Source organism: Alosa sapidissima, chromosome 9 (genome assembly GCF_018492685.1).
Source record: "Alosa sapidissima isolate fAloSap1 chromosome 9, fAloSap1.pri, whole genome shotgun sequence".
NCBI lineage: Eukaryota > Metazoa > Chordata > Actinopteri > Clupeiformes > Clupeidae > Alosa > Alosa sapidissima.
The window spans coordinates 4,401,551-4,420,323 of NC_055965.1; the positions used below are offsets into that span (position 1 = coordinate 4,401,551).

Genomic DNA, 18,773 nt, shown 5'->3' on the forward strand with positions numbered 1-18,773 from the left:
GATTCTACTCTACTCAACACGACTGAAGTAATTTGTTGTATACTGTTATACAATACAATATACTGTTGGATATATTAAACCAAACGATAAGGGATTATTTCTTAAAATGTATTGATGTTTTTTCACCAATAAGGTGTTTTTAAAGTCTTGTCTTATTTCTTTTTATACATATTAGTGATTTTGTTTAAAATAAATAAATAATTACATTTTTAAAAATAATTCAAATCTATACAGGAATTTGTTGTGTTTAGAAATATTGAGGCTGGTTGTGTTAGTTGTATGTGGTGTTGAAAGGTTAACCCACAGGAATAAGCACTGGATACTGTAGTGTAAAGAAGCAGCATAGTGCCAATAGGCTTCTGAATGTTTCAACAGACCTTATGTATTTAATACCAATGTTTATTCAAAGTCCTATGTACTGTCTTAGAATGAGAAATGACCATACATGCTCATTCCACACATGCGTTTCTGTTCGCTTATTATATTTTGGGCTACATGTGATGTGATGCTTTTGGACACGCATGCACTGGCCAGATGTCATGTCATTCTTTCAGCTGGTGGTAGATCAGTGATATCTTCTTAGGATGACATTTTAGGTTAACAGACAACATAGACTACCCCTCAACGCAGCTGCCCTCATCTGTGGCCATGCTGAGGACATTTTGTAGAATGTGCCACTGAGAATCAGGTTCAGCTAATGGACTTCTTATACCAAACAACTTTGACAAGATTTGGGAAAGATTCTTGAAAGTTTGTAGTCAAGCATTACTCAAAAGACTTCTTTCAAGAATCTTTCCCAAATCTTGTCAAAGTTGTTCAGTGTAAGGCCATTAATTGTACATAGAACAACAACCAAAAGATGACCACTCAGAGACACACAATGAGATCTCATGTCTACCATTGTAAGTTTTACCAAAATAGTCTGAAAATGCCTTTAGAAACTAGACAGTACTTCATGGGTTTCATGTGCCAGTCTATGTTTATTATACGGGTTATTGAATTACTAATGTGGTGTGCTGCAAAGTTTCACAAAAAGAGACAAGTGTTTTTCACCATTTTTTTTTTTTAATTTTATTTTATTTTATTTGGCCACCAGTTTACTTCTCCATGTCGATTTGAATGTGATGGAATGCTTTTGTTTCTTCTTAACTGCTCATCTGTTCAACTGTCCAATCCCATGACCCTTCACCATAGACCCACCCTTCAGATCAAGCCTCCCTCCCTCCCTCCCTCCCTCAAAAACAAACCCTTAGGAAAAAAAAAAAAAAAAAATGAACACGCATAAAAAAATAACCCTTTACATTCACAACCCCTGCCCTTGGACGCGAGAGAAATAAAGCAGAATAACTCACATTTACACACAAGCACATACACACTCTCTCTCTCTCTCTCTCACACACACACACACACACTCTGCCCCTCCCTGTAATCATGACCACACACACGCACACACGCACGCACACACGCACGCACACACAACCACCCGGGACGCTCCTCAGGGGAGGGTGCCACCACTGGAGTACATGACGGAGGAATGGGGGAGCTAAAAGCAGGCGGTTGTGGGGGTGGGTGGGTGGAGAGTAGGCTGCAGGACTGCTGCACATTCCCCCTGACTACACTGATTTAAAAAAAAAAACTAATGTTTAGCTTCAGCCATTTCAGTAACTGCTGTGGAAATCTCAAGATGGTGTGAATTCAGTGCAACAGAACATGGAACATGACAGTCGCGTGACCCTTCCCACTGATCCCAAGTCTGCTAAAGGAGAGACAGACGCCTGACACAGCCACAGGGACACAGAGTGCTGCTGCTGCTGGGGCGACGAGTATTTGGATTTCATGGAACAGATTAACATAAACATTAAATAAAATGATCTCTCCAAGATTTCTTATTAAAAAGGTTCAGTAGCCAAGTGAGGGGGGCCGGGGAGGAGGGGTGGAATATGCACGGGAGACCTAAAAAAAAAAGATATGCTCAAAGACAATAGAAGAACCCACAATTGGTCTCAGCTACACCAGCGTGTTAATTGTGATGGCTCGTAACATAGAATGCATTCTTGTAATTAGCCTTTTACAGTATGTTTATATATGTATATTTATATGTGGCCCCAAAGCCCTGAGATCAGTCCATCCACACACCATATTCTTCCCCAAACTGAATTTAGAAAAAAAAAAAATATATATATATTACTGGCTTACTCTTAGAGTCAAGAGATCATTTACGGCAACTGGCTCACATATCACAGCATTAGCACGTGTAGCCTATGGATGTGTGGGCTGAATTCGATTCAGTTTTTTCTTTACTTTAAAAGGGGGCTTCACAAACATGAATCAAATTAATTTTCATATAATAATGCCAAAACTGATGATCACAAGAACTCAAAAATAAACAGAACACTAAGTGGGCTCCATGGAAACCCCTTGGCGCCATCTGATTGAGTGCCTGCTGGAGAATATACGCAGTCTTTCTGGGCCCATACGTGGGTGGAGGAGGCAAAGTGGCAGCTACACGAGCTTTGTGGTGGTTCCTGCAATGCTTGGCCGCTGGAGAGCAGTTGTGCATTAGTGTTCAAAGAACAGGGAGGTTGAGGGTGGTGGTGGTGGTGGTGTTGCGGGGGGGTTGTTTCTGCTTCTTCCATGTTGCTCTCTCTCTTATAACTCATCGTGTCCATCTGCGTCCTCATCATCCTCGATGTCACTGATGTCTTCCATATCCTGTTTGGGGAGGGGGGAAAAAAAAAAACGATAAGTTGCTATGTTATTGAATCAAAGAGCACCAAGAACTGAACTTTGAGGGACTCCACATGGAGTTAAATTTTCTTATGCAGGTAAATGCCAATGCTGACAGCCATTCAAAGCCTTTTAAAAACCTGACTATCCAAATGTAGAACCAGATATTAAGTCGGTATATAAATGGTATATTGTCTATCGTATTGTTAAAACGTTTATCTATATGCATACATTTTCATGCATTCAGAAAAATATAAATGGCTGGTGACTAACTTATAATTTTACGTCAAGAAATCAGATCAGGTCAGTGCCATCTTTACAGGACACCGAGAGAATTACACATGCCTTTGTTTCATCTAGACTTGATTATTGGAATGCCACCTACCGATCCATCTCTCGTTTACTGACTGTTCAGAACTCGGCAGCCAGAATTTTGACAAAATCTAAATTTAGGGAACAAAATCACCCCAGTTTTGGCCAATCTACACTAGTTGCCACTGAGTTCTAAGATTGATTTTAAAATCCTTCTAATAACCTATAAAGCGGGTTTGGCACCTGACAATTTAAAATATTTATTAACCCCCTACTGTCCGGCTCGGCCCCTCAGATCGTCCAGCCTGGGACTTTTAGTTGTTCCAGAAAGTAAATGGTCATCTAGGGGTGACCGATCGTTTGCAGTTAGAGCACCCAAGCTGCGGAACAGCCTCCGTTATAACATTAAATCTGCACTATCAGTGGCTGCTTTTAAATTTAGTCTAAAGACCCATTTCTATACAATTGCCTTCATTCATTAGTGACTGATTCCACTTATGTCTGCTAATTTATTATCATCCTTTTGTTTGTTACATTAGAGTTAAGTTTGTGTTTGGTAGTTTGCTATTTATTTATTTATTAATTATATTATATCATTACTACTATTGTTTGGTTTCTCTGTCTGTAAAGCACTTTGTGCTCCGTGCTTGAAAAGTGTTATATAAATATATGTTGTTGCATTATTATTAGAAATCATAATTAGTTGTTGATTAAAGGGGCCATATCATAGCCACTCAGGTTGTAAAGGCCTTCTTGACCAGAGGATAAACTTCTGTTGACAGAGTTGCATGTGAGACAAGGCTGTAGTGGAAGCCCACAAAAATAAGGATAAACACCCCTGACAGACAGCTGCCCTGGCCATTAGCCAGTGATATCTAGTTCCGGAATTAGCTTTCCAAGAAGAGCACAGAGTATTGAGAGCCATGTCTTCAGCCCAGGTTACCCCTTTACTTTTGTGTCTGAGTAGATTTTCACGCATCTGTAACCATGAAAACCTATGCATGCTGTTGTGCAAAGCAAGAAGATTTCCCCTAAAAGCATTTTGACCTTCTTGGATGTAAACATAGTCTATTTGTAAAATCTATGCGTCGTTAAACAACTTCAGCAAGGGTCCTGGTGTCAGATCATCTTTTAGTATACGAAAAATGTCCCACTAGGTCTGCTTGAACCAACCTGGCTAGGTTTAAAACCTCACATCGAGAAATGCTTTGGCCAGTAAACATGTTCAGCTGACACCGGGACCCAAGTTGAGGTCATAAAACCTATGGCTGATTTAAGTAAGACTCAATTTACCGACACCTTTAAAACAAGATGGTCAAAATGCTCAAGAGATCACAACAGAATTACCATTTCCAATAAGTCTACTTGATTTTGGAAACTTGCAAAAAAAAAAAAAAAAAAAACTAAAAAAAAGGTACAACTTACAATGTACAACGTACAAAGTCTAATTTCTTCAAACAGATGGCCAGCTTTAACACAAATGTTATTTGTGCTTTATCATTATTGCATTATTGAGGCTGCAGTGCAACCAATACATCCAGGGGTCAGGTGTTAGGGGCCAGGCGTTAAAAGGTCTCAACATGGAGCCAACTTGGATGTCAAAACATCATGGGTCATATGGGGGATATTTCAATAGGCTCATGCCCTCAATGCATTAATACAGGACCTGCTGCCAACTACAAACCAGTCAAATCTGGTCCTAGGAATGGGGGCGTCTACACTGCCAAGGCATTTTTCCCACCAACATACCACCACCTATGCCAGTGCCGACCTGATACTTGGGTAACAGTCTACACCCTACACCGACAGGAGGCTACACAGAGCCAAGAATTCCCTTAAATGGCACCATCCCAAGAGTCCAAGCTGACCGAGGTGCAAATAGAACTTCACCAGCACTTCAGATACAAGCTGGCTATCCTCCACTTACTTTAAAAATCACTACACAAGGAAGTAGTCTTTGAAACTGTAAAGTCAAGGCTCAGCTCCATTGGCCAATTATTTTTCATCCCAAGAGATAAAGGCACACATGAAGAAAAGGAGTAATGTAGCCCTTTTCCACTATGGGAAAAACCCTGGCGTCTGAGGTAAAGCCTCTGACTTTTTCTATTTCCATGATTGAGGCTGGACCGGGGCTGTGGCGCATGGTCTCAGGTTAGCCCTGGAGTAGGGCAAGGCTGAATCGGGGCTGAACCAAGGACTTTTGGAATGGAATACCATGCAACAATAAAACAGACCAGTAGTATTTGTTTAGGGTTGCCTAGCAACAGAAGTAACTTTGCTCTTTTTTGAGAAGAAAAACAATCTACAGGTATATAAAAAGGATACTGATTCTTAGAATTGTATGACTTGTAAATGTCCTTGTAATTAATTTGACGTATGCTCGCGGTGTCGTCGCTAAGCACTGCTTAGAAGTTTCTAGCATTGTTAGCTTATGTCCCCGATGTTACAGCTCCTTATGGAAAGAGAATACTGAGGCCACGCACATTTTTTAAGACGGGGGAAAAGCCTCGGGCCAACCCCGGTCCTTAATGAAAAAGAGCCAATGGTGTGGATGATGTAACAATGTTTGCCCCAATCGCTTGCTACCTTTGATGCATCTTAAAATGAAGTGAATGTCGGATCAAATCAGAGTAAGCCAATATAAGGTTGTGAACTACAGGGAAAGGCTAGGCGTAAATGTCAAGGTCAGTTCTATGCAGATGGTCACTCACTTCGCCCTCATCCTCGTCATCATCTCCAGCTGGGGCGCCACCTTCCTTTCCTCCGCTCTCCAAGAACTTTGTGAAGCCCTCCAATGTCCTTTCGCCATTGTAGTCAATCACCTGCGATGAGAAGACAGAGACACATTTAATAGAATATAAACAACGCCACTAATGAACATTGCAAATGGTACATCTCCAAACATCAGCTCTGTGGAATACATTCTCTTGGCCTCTCAGGCTAAACCACATGTGCCCAAAATAAGGATACGGACACCCTCCAGCTGCCAGACGTTCAGGCTGCCATTAAGGCATTAGGGTCTTGGCGAGCCATCCAAATGTGGTTATTTTCACATGCTGGCTGAGGGCTGAATGTGTAGCTACACAAGACCTGCACTTCTGCTGCGGAGAGTGAGCCGTTGACCTTGCTGGTGCGTTCTGAAGGACACCAGAAGCGAGGTGCCTGGTGACCAGACTGCTTGGGTCACTTAATACAGCCCCTGTTTAATGAGCCTTTTGAGTATCACTGCTGAGACTTCCTTAGCTGGTGCTAAGTCACATGCTGAGTTGGGGCGGGGGGTACTGTTAGCAAAATGGTCTCTATAGCAGAGGCTGCTGTCAGGTTTGCATCTGAACGGAAAGGTGCTAACGCTACGTGGGATTTGAAGAGGTCGGTCCCTGAGGTAGGAAAGGCATGCTGACGGGTGACATTAGCAATACGTTGTTTTTTTAGACATCACCAGAACCACCAAAAATAGAAATATCAAATATCAATAAATTACAGGAATTGGAGTTGGAACGATAGCTAACATTACTCAGTAACTGATTAAAGATTTCTACCGTATAATGCGCAAGTGTGTATGCATGTATGTGTCAGACCTGTGTGGTGCAGACAGTGCTTCACAAAGACACAAACAGACAACATATATTTGTCTAACAAAATTGCACAAGTACACTGGTCCGTGCTCTACATCTAGATTTATACAATGTGAGTGAGTGTCTACCAGTGTGTATGTGTGCATTCTGCATGAGTGTGTACAAACTATTGTGTACTGCCATTGTGCCGGTGTGCATGCATTAAATCCGTTTGGGAGCAGCATCTAGTGTGGACTTTTTACATTTACACACACAGATACACATGCCCACGTCCAGAAGCGCTGATCATAGGGGTGCAAGTCCTGGTTGGTGCACCTCTTTGAGATCAACACACCACAAGAATGTAATGTAATGTGTGAATGTAATCATTGGCGAAATAATTGCAGAGTTGGGGCCGAGTGGGGCTACATGCCCACCAAGTTTCATGGTCCCCAGTGTTTCAGTGTAGAGAGAATTGACCAACAGTTGATGGAAAGAGAAAAACAAAAACAACAACTCTTACAACACCTAGTTGACTGCACTCCACTAGAAGTGTTCATAATTAATGTGAATACCTACCGTTTTACCACCATTCAAAACCAAACCTCTGCCACTGACGCACAAATGATGATGATTTAAGTCCCCAGACTGAAACACACACCCAAACAAAGCACATCTCCGCCTGCCCAGACGTGCCTAACTAGCATAAGGGCAGGCAGACCGCTATCCAAACCCTTCGCAACATGTTATTACAGATTATCTCTGAGCACGGTCCCCAGAGCCGACTGTGTTTATCTGGTCTACCTTAAGAACTACACTAACCCCAAGCATGCAAACCATGTCAACAACTGCAGCCGGCAATGACCGCAGAGAATGAGAAACCCCGCCACACCTCCTGATCAGCAGGTAGGGGGAGGAGGGGGGTGAAATATGGGCACCTAACGGGCAGCTTTAACCATATCCTCTGGTGCTTATGTGCAATGGGAGGCTGGGAGGGGAGGGGGACATTTAATGGAGTCATGGGCTCTGGTTTCTGCACATGTTGACAGGGAACCCCAAAACAAGCTCATCTAAATCAGGAGTCCAATCAGTCCTCAAAGGCTCTTTTGTAAATGGGGGTAGGGGGGGGCGGGGCAGAAGTGCATGCCTCTGTTTGTGTGTATGGAGGTTGGTGGGGTGGCAACATGGCTCTGGCCATCAAAAATAACCCTTGAACTCTTGCAAGGGTGTAAAATTGTATAGGGGAATGTGAGCTGGTTACCCCGATGAGGAGATGGGGACCAACGTCGAAGCTGTCAGGTATTAAACCCCTTCTTGTCTTTCAAACGTGACCCGTGCCAGATGCATTGCGTTTTATTTCTTACCATGTTTGGGCAATGAGCCATCGACAAAATATGCTCATACCCCAACCCACTCCGAGTGGGCATCACACATCAGCAAGGAAGAGACCTTGGGAGGTGGGTGGGGTCCACTCAACATGCGTGCTCTTAAAACACATGGCATTTCAGCTGTCTTCAGAGCGGTCACGAGTTTCTCTTGAAAAGTATGCAGGCACTTTTGGCAAGAGTGAAATGGGAGCACCTATTGTGAGCGTCCTGGAGTGGCAGGCCCTGGTTCAAGATGAATGACCCCTAAGGGAATACTCACTTCTAGCAAAACACTTGTGATTTTGGACCACAATCTACAAACACTTATTAGAAGAACAGGAGCTTTCGATATTGGCCTATGAAAGCTGCAGCAGGTGAAGAAAAGAACTTTGCAAGTGGACAGGGGAGACCCAGGAAACCATGCCAAGAGTGCAGTTCTACTGCTTTGCATAATGACACCTGGAGTTACAAGACTTTTCTTTTTGTGGGCTAGCTATCTGAAGTGCTCTAAATCTATTCAAATGGTGATTTGTTCCTCCTCACAATACAAAGCGGAGTAGAGGCGTAAGATTGCAAGAACGGTGTTACCGAAGACACCATTTAAATGGAAATGAAATTATTCTAAGATGCAAATGCTACTCTTGGGTCGTAAAGGAGTTCCTCACCTTGCGCTCATCTCCAGCAGGGAAGAACTTGAGTGTGGGGAAGCTGTGGACTTTGACAGCCTCGATCTCGTTGGCGGTGGAGTCCATCTTGGCCACGATGATGCTCTTGTCGTCCTTGTACTTCTCTCCCAGCTGGTCCCAGATGGGTGCCAGCTGTTTGCAGTGTCCGCACCAGGGTGCATCTGCATAAGGGAGAGGACCACAGGTCAAAAACACAGGTATACATTTACAGAATTAGGTTAGGGAAAATGTATTAAGAATAGGATCTTGAGTCAGAAACATAGACCCTTGTTTTTTTGGTTAAATGTATGGCGAAGAAAAAAAAAAAAGTGCCTCATTTTCCTTCACATAAAGAGATCAATAGACATACCACAAATGGAAACACGACCGAATGGCTGAGTATACGATACTATGATTGCAGTAATTTGAGCATATAGCATAGAATCCCATGTGACGGTCAGAATGAGTAAGGCAATTTGCTTCAATTAAAACACTCATGGGAAAATATGAGGGCATCAGGCTCGTTTACAGACTGACAGCTGTGGCCTTGCTGACCAGTCAGACCAAGCCTTACCCCCTGGGCAGCACCAGGATCTCAGCCGACATGCAAACCCGGCAGCACGTGCGCCCGGCTCAGTGACCCTATTCACCGCGGACGCCCCCGCTCCACACCCATCAGGAAAAACCCCCTTGTCGCTCCATCGGCACTCGGATGAGCGTGAGACATTAAAGTGAAGCCGTGGAAAAAATGCCTCCCTCGCATCAGCTGGGCTCGCGCTAAGGGGGGGGGGAAGAGACAGCAAATTTGTGGAAGCGACTGCTACCAAAATAACCCTGCTGGAGCCTAAATTTATCCAAATGTTTTCCAGCGCTATATCTCGCATTACTGGCAGACAAAGCGTGGAGGACTTGATCTGTTCACAGCCTCCATCCTTCGCGTGGCCACACGGGCTTAGCGAGCGGGTGCAGGAGCAGCAGCGGCGGCCGGCGGGGGAGACTCACGTTTCACACCCAGGGGCCTTTCTCTCTCTCTCTCTCTCTGCTGCTCAACCCCCCCACCCCAACCCCTAGAGTGTAATCAGGCAAAGCCTCCTCAAAATAAATCATGCAATTCACATGTGTGAAAGTGAGCCGGGCCACCAGCTGGTCAAGGAGATTTGCTTGAATTGCGGTCGTGCCTGGGGTCGGACTGAACTTGAAAAGCTTAGCAACAGATGCAGCTTTACAGTGTGTGTGTGTGTGTTGTGGGGGGTGACAACAGGAAATACTTACAAAACTCAATAAAGACATTCTTGGTAGGATCAAAGACCACCTCTTCAAAGTTCTTTCCCACCAGGGTCTTCACTGGGTTCTTATCCCAGTCATCAGGGATGTCCTGACTCATGAGGTGGGGCTGCAGAAACAAAGTGGAAGGTGATCATCGTTCCAAACCACACCACATTACACTCAAGCTATAAACACATCAACATCACCAAGACTTCAGGGAGCAGAGTCCTGCTCAAGGTTTCATCCTGTTAAAAGCAGCTGTTTTTTTCCCCCCTAGTTACGCTCACCTTGCTCTAGGGGTTTAGGTCTTAAGTTCGGAGACAGAGTCTATTGTTAATGGCACTATACAAATTAATGAAATAGAATTGAATTCCGCAAAGCAATAACCAGCACCCTGCGGAGCTGCCTGGCATTCCTGCTGCCTTGCACTGATCAGGTTCTGTGTGCATGACAGAACAGAGGAAAGCCAATTAGTCCGTCTCAGTTTCACATCTGCACCTCCGGCCCGTCGTGCTTGTGGACTGTGCAGGACGTGCGGCGGCCCTGACGTAAGAGTCCTCGAGCACCCTGTTGGCGTCAGCAATCACCGTCTTTGACAGTAAGGCACAGTCTGTGCTCACTGCAACCTACATTTGCACAGACAGCCCGACGCGTTCAGTTCCTGTCAAATGACGTCTAGAGCTTTGCTGCACAGGCAGCACAAATGCTGCTACGGCTAACCGCTCTATAGAGTTCTGGCGTTTGGAGGGGGGGTTGGGGTGCGGATGGCCTGCCCCCACTGCTAAAAATAAAATCAAGAGAAAACACTGCTACCCCATTGACTTTCTATTGGTACAGTAGCCACCATTACCGTGATTCCCACAAATCGATAGCGATTTTACTACACAATCCCGAGCTTTATACATAGTTGCTTAATGCCCATTTTTGGTGGCCTTTTGCGCTGAGAAACTTGAGGCTTACGTAACCACATACAAATTGAGCACCCAGTTGACCTTCACTGAGCTAAAAATGACCTGGACACTGGACCAAACGAGAGCCATGCTGCTAGAGAGAGTCTCGGTGGGGTCGGCGGCACCTTGAGCTTGCCGTCGGCAAAGGCCGTGCAGAAGGAGATGATGTTCTCGGCGGTGATGTCGCTGGTGTCGGGCTTGTACTTGGTCATCTCGTCCTCCAGGGTGATGAGACGGATGGCGGGGCACTCCTCCTTCTTCAGGCCGAAGAACTCCAGGATGCGCTGGTTGTCGCCAACGTCGCTGTCGATGTAGATGAACAGGATCTGGAGAAGGAGACGGAACCAAGGCAGGGAGCAGACATTAAGCAGTGTGATTTGGAGGGGGGGGGGGGGTTAAATCTTGTACTTGAAAGTTTTTAACAGCTCTGACAAGGCTGGTACCCACTTTTCCCTTAAAGCCCTGTGCTGCCTTCTTGAACTGGTCCATCTTATCTTGGAAGTCTGCTGCAGCCTTGGGCACGAACAACAGGATGTGGGACTTGATCTCTCCTCCGAAGATTTTAGGGGCAGTCTACAAAACAGAAAAACACAGATAGGATAGATACGTTATTCACACACACACAAACACAGCTGGTAAAGAGTAAACAAAATGTCTAATGTGTACCCCCAGACGAGGGAGGAAGGGGGTTACCTGCTCAGTAAACTCGATGACCAGGGGCAGCTGGTTGGCCTTGATGAATGACAGGAGGGCATCCTTGGTCAGCTCGCCATCAAAAGTGTTGCGGCCCTCATCGAACTGGAGGGGAGGGGTGGGGGGTTAGTGGAAACATGACTGAGCACGATTAGCTTCTATGACAGTAACGCTATAAAACATTCAATGAACTTAATATAGATTTACCAAACCAGCATGGCCCTAATCCCACACCCGGGCAACCGAAAACCCAGCGACAAGCACGACCCGGCAGTCTAAACAAAGTTTTATTGGGTGTTAAGAATAGCACTGGGCAGTGACTGGTGGCCCCTGGAAAGGCAGACACATCGCTGGCTGACCACAACAGTTACAGACACTGACCAAGAATACACAGCAGGGTTTCCCAACTTTCCCCAGGCGATGCGGATAACAAACAAGCCTTGCAGCTGTTTATTGAAATTAAAGCACCAGCTTTGGGGGGGCTGCTGTTTAAACACAGGTCAGGGGAAGGCAATAGCAGTGATGAATGTTGGATTACGCCCACAGAGAGAACGGCCAGGCAGCCACAAAGAGAGGGAGGGCGGGAGGTGGGGGGTCTGTTTGAGTGTTAAGGCATAACAATCTCATCAATGCCTCATTAGGCTGCAAGGCCAATGCAGAGGTTAAGCTTCAAGAACGATGGAGGCAAAGCATATCCAGTCACCACCTACAGATGCTAATGACACCATTTAATATGAGACGTGCATGCCATGTTCTATAGGGGGTAAAGGCAGGTTTATATTTAAGTATGTCATAATGTAGGATTGTTGTTCTTATCATAATTAAATGATGACTAGATTAGATAGTAGAGTACACAGTAGATCACAAGATGATCATGGGATTAGAGAATAATTGCATTTTAAAGCATTACATCAATTCTCAAATCCAAAACTGATCTCAAGGCTGATCCATCAGCCTCACCCCTTCATGCAAATTAGGGAGAGGGCACCACCACATTTCAGTGGTTTCCTCAACACTGGCTGTCAGGCCGGCCGGAAACACCGTATTTTTGACAGCACGTATTCAGCATACTGACCCGATACCAACAGCATAGCCTATAGGTCGGCAGAAAATGGCGTAACCCAAATCGAGTGGCCAGATGAGATGAGCAACCTCAATTGGCGCGATATCAAAATGACAGAGACAGTCTGCGCAACAAAGTAAGATACACCAGCCACTTCTTGGAAGACTCTGGATAGCAAAGCATCAGATATCAGACTGTGAAAGGTTCAACTGTCAAAATGCAAAAATATACAACTGTTATCTAAGGACCCACCTAATCTCATTACCCCTAGCTGACGACAATCTAGATGCTTCTGTTTTACAAAATTGGAAACCAACCAAAATTGGCTTGGTCCAACTAAACAAGCTAACCACATGACGGTCATGCCCACTGCTCTGGTCCACATATTGCAAATGTAAGCATGACCAAGTGGATATTTGGGGGGGGGGGTACCCTGCTAGTACCCAGCAGAAGGAAGGACTGCTCAAATACCCCCACTGGCCTATAAACATAATGGGAGCTAGTGGATGCCCTAAAGCAGTCATAACTTTGAGACAGGTTATTCAGAGAATGTGCAGCCAAGGCCAATATTAGCAACCATGACTGGATACCGCTGACGATTGACACGACTGTCTGGATCGTGTTTCCTGGCCTGAATCACACGGGGCGTCGTCACTATAGGCTGGTGCCTTCTGTGATGCACCTTATAGGCTATACGCAATATGAGGAGTTAGATAGAATAGATACGTTATTCATCTAGTAGCTTATACAACCATAACACAACAAAGCTGCATGTTCACAAGTTCACGGGTGAAGGGAAGTGCCAACTGCATATCCTCAAACCACTCTTAGGGACTCATTGGCCTACATTTGTGAACTAACTAAATCTACATTAAATCCCTACAAATCACAAAGCTGTGCAATGAAGTGTTGGGTTGTTGTGGTGAGGTCAGCCGCTTCATACCTTCTTAAAGAGGACAACTCCATCTTTGGACATCTCGTATTTGGAGTAGACGGCAGCGTCAGAGGTGATACCGAAAGGAACGTCATCTACGGCCTCTGCAGCCTTCAGGAAGGCCTTGGCACCATCGGACTCCACATCCTGAAGAGCAGCACAGTGCAACATTAGTTTCATTTGACTACACACTCATTCTCTACAAACTTCCTGAACGCGTCAACTGTTAGTGTTCAGAGGTCACTACCGTGTCAATTGCTTCCTTTTGGCGATTTTTACACATGTGCAGGAATCACACATCATAATAATCTCTTGTTCCATCTTTTAATACGTGGCACAATCACTTCCTGTCAGCGGCTGAAAGCGGGCACACGCCTCACCTTGAAGAAGCCGATGACTGCGACCTCGTTGTCGGCCATCAGAGTCTCGGCCTGGGTGACCTCGGTCAGGGTGGTGGCGGAGGGGCCAGTGCGCTTCTTCAGCCAGTTGACGATGTCATCAGCGGTGCGGCCAGCTGTGGAGGAGAGGACAATGAGCACACGTGACCGCGCCGGGCAGAACGGAGCCGAGCGGCCCTGCTGGTACTGAGCAAACACTGTCTTTAGGTCAACAGGGCGAGAGGCAATTCAGCCTCCCGTTAGTCGCCTAGAAAGCAAATAGAGAGCTGGAACTGTTCCCATTTCCAGCGGGGCAGGGGAAGCATCTTTTTTGTTAAATTCCTCTGGACAGGATATTGTGTAATCTCTCTGCATGACTGAAAAATACTATGTTAAACAAATCCAATTTTCATGAGAGCGCTCTTAAAAAAAAAAAAAAAAAAAAAAAGAGCAGTCATGAAAATTGATACGCTAATTCAAAAGTAAGATTTAGAATTTTAAATAGTTTCCTGAAACCTGGAGCATTGTTTTTTTGAACTGGATATTTCCAGCTTTAGTGATTTTACATGATTAAACGAGTTAACAAAACATTCCTAAAGGCACCCAGTGTTTTTGTTCCCGGAGCTGTACTGTGGATTAAACCGAACAGCTGTCCGTAATAACAATGGCAGACAGCAGCAGGTAAATGCTGAAGCTGGAGTTTAGTGATGCAACAGTGCTGCAATGCTTCAGGGGGCTCCGGTAAGTGCAGCTGCTGACTGGCTGAGGTGCGGCTCCCGTCCAGCCCCCCCCCCCCCCCCCCCCCCCCCCCCGCTCCATTTTTGGAGAGAGTGGGAGGAGAGTAGCAGGAGCTGGCCGTCGCTCAGGCCCGTCCCAGGTCCTCTGCCCTGCAGACCGCAGGAAACGTGCGGAACTGCACATCTCTCTCTGGCCCCAGGAGAAGGAGGAGCCTCACACGTTCCACACAGACTGCACTCTCACAAAGTGACACACACACACACACACAACCACCACTCACCCTCCTCTCTTCCAGATGGGGTCACGTTAAAAGCATGTGGAAGTTGTTTGTCTCCAAACACACAACACCACGTCAGCAGGAATGTGGAAGGTTTAGGCGCTTAATTTCAAATGAATAGTTAGCGCTTAATTTCAAATGAATGATTCTGGTTAAAGCCAGGGTACAGCTAATTCAGCTGGAGACCAATGTTAAGCCACTAGTCTGCCTCTAGCTCTTTTGATTGTTAAGACCACATCAGCTCCTGTCTGTAAGCAAGGTTACTGATATCATGACCATGGCCAGTAAAGTTTTCATTAACTTGGCACGCTTATGTTAAACAAATCCAGTTGGACTAAAGTCAGCAGTGGGATAAGGGGGCCAGTGACAGAGGTTGAAACTGAAGCAGAAGAGCCTTTTAACTCACCACTGTACTCCTTGGGAGACTCCTTCTCGCCACCCTTGAAGAACTTGATGGTAGGGTAACCGCGCACGCCATACTCCTGGGCCAGATCTGCCTCCTCGGTGGCGTCCACCTTCCCCAGACGGATCTCCGAGCCCTCCGACTTCAGCATACCGGCAGCTTTGGCGAACTCTGGGGCCAGGGCCTTGCAGTGGCCACACCATGGCGCATCTGAGGCAGACAACACAGAGTTTAAAGATGATGGTCTGAAACTAAGACACTTTCACTTGTTCACTTTCAATTATTTCAGAGGGAATAGAAACCAACTTTCTATTGCAAGGAACTACTCATGCGAGGCAAAACTTTGCAGAATGAAACTGTGCCATATGTGTGGCAATATCAGACATCTAATCATTTTTTTTTATCATTTCCAAAACTAATCACACACATTATGAGGCAAAAACACCTACAGAGGTCGAATCTTCATTCAATAGTCTGTCTGAACACAATCATTTACACCGCCATATGCTTTGTTGACCTTTTAAACCGATGCAAGAGATGCACCTCATTGTGATTCTAGCTGACACCGCCCAAGAGCTTAGACGTTAGCCCTAGGAAACCACTCTTGCATTTCGACACGTCGCTTACGTATCCCAGCATGACGCTCAGTATTTTATTGGTGTCTTGTTGTCAGTCTTAAGTCCAAAGACCACATGGATACGGTGCATTCCGCCTTTTCGCAATGAGAAGTACACTTTCTCACAACACTTCATAAAATGTCATTTGTACATGTATTACATTTCATATCTATCCGGTAAAGGAAAAACAGAATACGTGATAATCAACCAGCAAAGTTTCTAAAAACCGGCTGTCTTATGTACACGTCAACCTACCAACTCTTTGCCCCGCCCGTTTATCAAATACTGTGGGGAAACTACTATTTCGCCCTCCCCCTACACTACATTCATTGGGACTTCTACATCGTGGAGTTGTTTGACTGGGTGAGGGGGTTGTCGTGCAAAACTATGGGATCGCTTCAGGACAGCCAATGAAGTCGTGGTAGGATTCCCCTGTTTGCACTACAAAATGGGGTGGATGTTCTAAGAAGCCCAGAATCAATGAAACATCTGCAAAATGCATTTGAAGGGTGACTTTGTTAACTTCACTTGCTACGACTTCATAATGTTAGCAGATCACATTATTCTTTTGCAAGTGAAACAGAAACTCAACTTCCAGAACAAGGAAATATAAAATCCAATACCCATTTTGTACAGCGTGGAATCTCATTGAACAGGCTTTTAGCACATTATACACTTCTCTAATCTATAGAATTCACTATCATTTGCACACAGCTAACTGAAACTAGCCATGTAAATGTCAGAACCACAAAATCCTACACCTAAACTTCGAGTAAACAATCTGCAATGCATCCGCTTGGTATGTCATGCCCATGAGCACCTAACATCAGTCCAAACCAAATTAACGTAAGCCATGGGTCATCAAAAAATGCTGTAAAACATTTAATTTTATTAGATTACTTGCATCCCACCAGGCCAGCCATATAAAAATGATATATTGGCCATCTGATTGCTCTGCGTATTGCGCGCTAACGATTAGCATTAAGACGCAGTTAACGTCAAATACTTGGTGGGATCCATCAATTCAATCTTACAATTCATCATTGCGAAACAGTAAAAACTTGATAAGATTAGAGCGACGCTATCTATTCAAGTTCACCATAGAGAAACTGAGCTAACAGCATTAGCCAGCTAACTGATAGCTACGTGTTCATTGGGTTAAAAAACACAACATAGCTTGCTAAGTGCCAAACTAACTTAGACTATCGCTACCGAACTAACTAACTAATGGCAACGATTTCAACGTCACACAACAGTCATTCATTTTGCTAACGTGTTAACGGAGACGTTTGACTTAGCCAACATTTGCTAAGCTGTTACTCACTCCGTAATATTAGTTTAAACACCAACTACCTATTCGAAGTATAACATTACAATGATTATACGACAATCAAACTAATAGTTTATTATTACAATTAATCGTTAGAGACATTTACGAACAAGCTAACGTTACAGAAGCTAGCTTTCCAGTCAGTTTGCTAACGGTCGCGATGCAAGTGTCGTTCTGCATTAAGTTACCTGACGAAGCATCATCATGATGAGACAATCATACCTAAATATAACTTAATCAGCGACACTGTTGTCATTCAGAAATGAACAAGTGAGTTAAGTCAACATCATAGCAGACAGGCGGGATACTCACAAAATTCAACCAGAATGTGTGGGTGAGCCTTCAGAGCCTCATCGAAGTTACTTTTCTTCAATACAAGAACATCTTCTTCCTCAGTTATTTCAGCCCTGCTTGCCACAGCTAGGGTACAGAGTAACAAAAACTTAAGCATGGTTGCACTTGACGGCAGTACCAGAAGAAGGCAGATTTGCAGACTAAAGCCGGCGGATTCACAGGCTGACACTTTGCGTCGTTAAATCTTTTTTTTTTCTTGTTACAGTCGCCTGTATTTTGTCTCTGCCGCTACTAACGTGGCAGTGCGTGCAGAACTGGAGAGGTCAACCAATTTGCGCATGCGCATTTATGAGGTTGAATGCTGTTCGTGTTGAATTGTGACTGGACCACGGCGCACAGTACCTGGAAGTGAAAGAGACCTTTAGCATTCATACAGGCTTTGATTTGTTTTCATAATAGCAACATGCGTTTGTTTAAGTCTTATGTACAAATCGTTACAACCTTTCTGGACTAATCCTAGCAAATCAGCATGCACCCGTTTTGAGTGCCGAGAGTAAAATGATGTTAGCCGAAATCTGTCATCCCAGGCCCTACACACGAACATCATGAGATTAGTTTTCAAAACAATCAATGATCGACATCGATGGTCTTTCTATGTGTGCCTATTTACGTTTTATGTTGAAGGCTACATAAGTAGAACTATGTGGCCACGTTCTAGCATTAGCATTTGTAGCATATTGAGGGATCATAATGAGCATATTTATAGCATAATTAACCATAGCCTCTGTGCATCAACCCCCCCACCCCCCCACACACACACACGCGCACGCATTTACCAGTACACTGTCAGTTTTCTAAGGTGTGTTTACACAGATGCAAACTTATTTGTCCTCAGTCAAACGTGTGATATGTCCTTGAGCTCTGTTATATTCAGCTGCATTTATCAAACAACCAGGAAATCCAGGAAAACCAGGCTATCTTGTCTGCAACAACAACAAAACTTTTTTTTTGTTTAAATATTTGTGGTCCAGGAGTCAATGTTAGCTAAACAAGCAAAACGAGTCAAATTGATATTAGAATGTGTGCTGTAGGCTATTGTATCAGTTGAAACTATAGGCCAACCTGTTTTAATTGCCTGCTAGGGTGAAGTATACTCACACACACACACACACACACAGACAGTTCTTCTCTTGTCATGACAAGTTC

General features: G+C 44.6%; 1 protein-coding gene across 1 annotated transcript; it reads right to left on the bottom strand.

Moving 5' to 3' along the window:
* Positions 1 to 1,043: 1,043 nt before the first annotated feature.
* p4hb (prolyl 4-hydroxylase, beta polypeptide) lies at positions 1,044 to 17,889 on the bottom strand. Its single transcript, XM_042104703.1, has 11 exons — positions 17,586 to 17,889; positions 15,330 to 15,536; positions 13,912 to 14,045; positions 13,541 to 13,678; positions 11,535 to 11,639; positions 11,289 to 11,414; positions 10,967 to 11,167; positions 9,898 to 10,018; positions 8,626 to 8,807; positions 5,751 to 5,861; positions 1,044 to 2,712 (listed from the first exon to the last, which is right to left on the bottom strand). Exons 1-11 carry the CDS (start codon positions 17,722 to 17,724, stop codon positions 2,650 to 2,652), a joined length of 1,527 nt encoding a protein of 508 aa, XP_041960637.1. The 5' UTR covers positions 17,725 to 17,889; the 3' UTR covers positions 1,044 to 2,649.
* Positions 17,890 to 18,773: the final 884 nt, after the last annotated feature.

Excerpts from the sequence above, each read along its gene's own strand:
- p4hb (XM_042104703.1), bottom strand. The coding sequence starts at position 17,724 with ATGCTTAAGTTTTTGTTACTCTGTACCCTAGCTGTGGCAAGCAGGGCT. Across the intron at positions 15,537-17,585 it reads ACACATTCTGGTTGAATTTT|ATGCGCCATGGTGTGGCCAC; the intron begins GTGAGTATCCCG and ends TGTCTGCCTCAG. Across the intron at positions 5,862-8,625 it reads CTGCTGGAGATGAGCGCAAG|GTGATTGACTACAATGGCGA; the intron begins GTGAGGAACTCC and ends TTCTCATCGCAG.